Raw genomic sequence first — 3,888 nt, 5'->3', positions numbered from 1 at the left:
TCAGCCGACCTTGTGCTCGCCCCTCACGATGTGCGAGGAGAACTCGTACCGGTCCTGGCTGTGGTGGCCGCAGATGTTGCACTCGAAAGGGTCTCTGAAGCCGTGGCAGCCCATGTGGATGGTGAACATGACGTGGTCCAGGAAGAGGATGCGGCAGTGCTCGCAGCGGAAGGCGCGCACCGGTTCGCCGTCCTCGGTCACCACGCGCAACGCGTCCCGCCCGGAGCTCGGAGTGGAACGCGTCGCTCCTTCCGTCGTTTTCGGGTCCTCTTTGGCGTACGCTGGGCTCTGGCGGCTGCCGGGGCCGTTACCCGGCGGCGGCTGCGCCGTCCGTTCCTCGTGGATGCTCTCCGTGTCCGTGGAGTCGTGGCAACCGTTGGTGGGCGACGCGCCCGGCTCCCGCCCGCGGTACAGAGCCTGGGCCCCGTCCGCCGCGTCCTCGTGGCCCTCGACGGCGTCGCGGCCTCCCGGCAGCTCCAGGCGGCCTCCCGGCAGCGGCTGCAGCTGGGTGTAGACGGAGCTGATGACGGGGGTCACCTCCGAGATGCAGTTTGTGGGGGGCAGGCGGAGCGGGCGCAGGTGTTCGCCCCCCATCAGCGCCAGGGAGCTGCCGTACGAGGGGTCCAGGGGGTGGTGGGCCGACACCATCTCCACGTCCTTCTCGAAGCCGGCGTTCACCTCGAAGGGGAGGTCGGAGAGCGCAAACCGCATCTGCTTCTCCCCTGCGGGCAGGAGAAAGCGTCAGGGCAGGAGCAAGGGTGCCGGGATCCCCATCCCATCCCATCCCATCCCATCCCGTCCTGTCCCATCCCGTCCTGTCCCATCCCATCCCATCCCATCCCATCCCATCCCATCCCATCCCATCCCATCCCATCCCATCCCATCCCATCCCACTCCATCCCATCCCCTTCCACCTCACCCCACCTCATCTCATCCTGTTTCATCCCATCCCATCCCGTCCCACTCCATCCCACCCCACTCCATCCCACCCCAACTCATCTCATCCCGTTTCATCCCATCCCACCTCACCTCAGATCATCCTATTTCATTCCATCCCATCCCATCCCATCCCACTCCATCCCATCCCACTCCATCCCATCCCACTCCATCCCATCCCACTCCACCTCACCCCACCTCATCTCATCCTGTTTCATCCCATCCCATCCCATCCTGTCCCACTCCATCCCAGCCCACTCCATCCCACCCCAACTCATCTCATCCTGTTTCATCCCACTCCATCCCACCCCATCCTGTCCCACTCTATCCCACCCCACCCCATCCTGTCCCACTCTATCCCACCCCACTCCATCCCATCCTACTCCAACCCATCCCACCCCACCTCATCTCATCCTGTTTCATCCCATCCCATCCCGTCCCACTCCATCCCACCCCAACTCATCTCATCCTGTTTCATCCCATCCCATCCCACTCCATCCCACCCCATCCCATCCCACTCTATTCCACCCCACTCCATCCCACCTCACCCACCCCATCCCACTCTATCCCACCTCATCTCATCCCGTTTCATCCCACCCCATCCCATCTCATCCCGTCCCACTCCATCCCACCCCACCCCACCCTGCAGGATGGAAGCTGCAACGCTGAGCATCCACAGCGCCCAAGTGCAGAGCGTGAGCCATCAGTGCCTCACCCACCCCCCAACCCCCCCCACGCCCTCTCCCATCCGCCCGGAGCGGGGAGGGGGCAGCCCCTTACCCACGAATTTCTGAGGCGTGGAGCGCTTCCTCTTGGTGAGGCTGTTGGCCAGGCGGTCGATGAACGTCGGCCGGTCGGCGGAGGGGTGCAGCAGCGAGTCCGGCACGATCTCCAGGTCCCGCATCTCGTCACCTGGCGAGGCAAGGGGACACCGGTCAGGCAGCGGGGGGCACGGAGCAGCGGGATGGGACGTGGTGAGGCAGCACCCGCCGTGCCGGGCCCGGTAGCACCTTCCACCCCACAACTGCTGGGCATGGACAGCGGTGGGGCTCCGGCTGGGACCCTCCAGCAGCCCGGCCCTGGTGTCCCCCCCCCCAGCACACCCCCAGCACCCACCTTGCTGGCCGGTCAGCGCCTGCGGCTCAGTGTTCAGACTCTGCAGGTAGCTGTGGCAGCGCTCCTTGTGCTCCTCCAGCGTGCTCTGCTGCTTGTAGCTGCGGCCGCAGTAGTTGCACTTGTAGGGTTTGCCGACCGTGGGGGAGGAGACTGCAAAACACGCAGAGGAGAGGCAGGCCGTGAGGACACGCAGCTGGACACCGAGCCACGGCCACTGACACTGAGCACCACGCTTTGCTCTAGATCCTCTGTACTGGTGGTTGGGTCAGCACTGAGCAGCTGCTGCGTGCTCGAGGTGATGCTTCACAGTGCTGGGATGGAGCCCTGACCCACAGCTCCCATGTCCCCCCCATTACAGCCAAGGCAGCGGGCGCTGAGCTGCCTCCCCGCTGCTCCCAGCCAGAGGGCAGCAGAAGGGCTGAAGGTGCCACACTCCGACAGACGGAGGCCATGACAATCAATACTCTTCCAGCTGATCCTCAGCAGCAGAACGGCTCTGAAGCCGTCCAGCTCCTCCCAGACACCAGTGAGCAGTTCCTGGCAGCTGCCGGTCCGGGTAACCCCCAAGGGCCATGGGTTGCAGCTGGGATCCCCCCCCGGCTTCTCGACCATCACCAAGCATCCTGCAGCACATCGCAGCCATCCTGGGTGGGGGGCACCTTGCTGGCAGCCCCAGACTGAGCGCGGCCACGAGCCCCACGCACACCGTGCCATTATCTGCGCCTCCCAATGGGCAGAGACTGATGTTCTCTGTTCCCATCAGAGCTGAAGCGCTGTGTTGGCCCTTCCTGCAGCTTGCACTTGAACCAGCAACTGCTTTCAGGAAGCAGCTCTTGGGGGGGGGGGGGGTGGCAGTGAGTCCTCCCCCACCCAGCTCCAGCACCTCCACCGGCACCAGGCGCTTTGGCACCGCGGGGACACGGCTCCGGCTGCGTCGCATCTCATCGAGCCCCATCCCTTCCTCAGCTCTCAGTTCCCCCCGTGTTGTGGCTCCTGAACAAAAAACCCCAACGCTGCACGCAGGGGCCATCCCCTCCCCAGCAGCAGCGGACCCCGAGGTGCACGCACACTCCTCGCCCCGTGCAGCACCCGGAGGGCGCACAAAGCCCACCCCAAAGTTTCCTCCAGCCCCAGGTCCGCAAAGCAGAGGGGCTCCCGGGGGGGGGGGGCACAGCCTCTGATCTATCTCAGCGCCGTGCGGAGCGTTTGATCTGGATCTGAACGTTTCTCCTTGTTGGACGGCACATCTTCCGAGATGAAAGCTGCCACGTCCCTCGTGGCATAGAATGAGACGCACGTGGCTTTGTTAGGGGCTGGGAGGGAAGAGCCGCACCGCTGCCGTCCGCCGGGCAGGGCGAGCGCCCGGCTCTCGCCTGTGAAATCCACATTAAACGAAGGTTTTCTCGGTAATTAGCTCCCATACAGACCAATTGCTGTTTGATATGCTGCGAGGACGTGTCCCACTTCTGTGTCTCTTGGCGAGGACTCGCAGACACCTTCATGTGCCAGCGGCGGGGGGGGGGGGGCTGGTGCAGCTCCCAGCTGGGTTCTGACACCAGGGATAGGGGGGGTTCTAACACTAGGAATTGGGGTTCTGACCCCAGGAACTGGGGTTCTGACCTCAAGGAAGTGGTTCTGACCCCAGGGATGAGGGGTTCTAACATTAGGAACTGAGGTTCTGACCCCAGGGATGGGAGGTTCTAACACTAGGAATTGGGGTTCTGGCCCCAGGGATGGGGGATTCTGACCCCAGGAACTGGGGTTCTGGCCCCAGGGATGGGGGGTTCTGATCCCAGGAACTGGGGTTTTGGCCCCAGGGATGGGGGGTTCTGACCC

At 64.1% G+C, this 3,888-nt stretch overlaps 1 protein-coding gene across 1 annotated transcript in view; it reads right to left on the bottom strand.

Moving 5' to 3' along the window:
* Nucleotides 1-3,888, bottom strand: part of IKZF4 (IKAROS family zinc finger 4) — a 12,635-nt gene continuing 8,747 nt past the window's right edge. The window contains exons 5-7 of the mRNA XM_021379168.1: nt 2,053-2,202; nt 1,717-1,848; nt 1-722 (exon numbers count right to left, since the gene is read on the bottom strand). Coding sequence (XP_021234843.1) covers nt 1-722; nt 1,717-1,848; nt 2,053-2,202 — 1,004 coding nt within the window. The remainder of the gene's footprint in view (nt 723-1,716; nt 1,849-2,052; nt 2,203-3,888) is intronic.

The sequence above is a fragment of the Numida meleagris genome, chromosome 32, assembly GCF_002078875.1.
Source record: "Numida meleagris isolate 19003 breed g44 Domestic line chromosome 32, NumMel1.0, whole genome shotgun sequence".
NCBI lineage: Eukaryota > Metazoa > Chordata > Aves > Galliformes > Numididae > Numida > Numida meleagris.
Note: the sequence above shows the minus strand (reverse complement) of the source record. Positions and strands in the feature narration are given on the sequence as shown.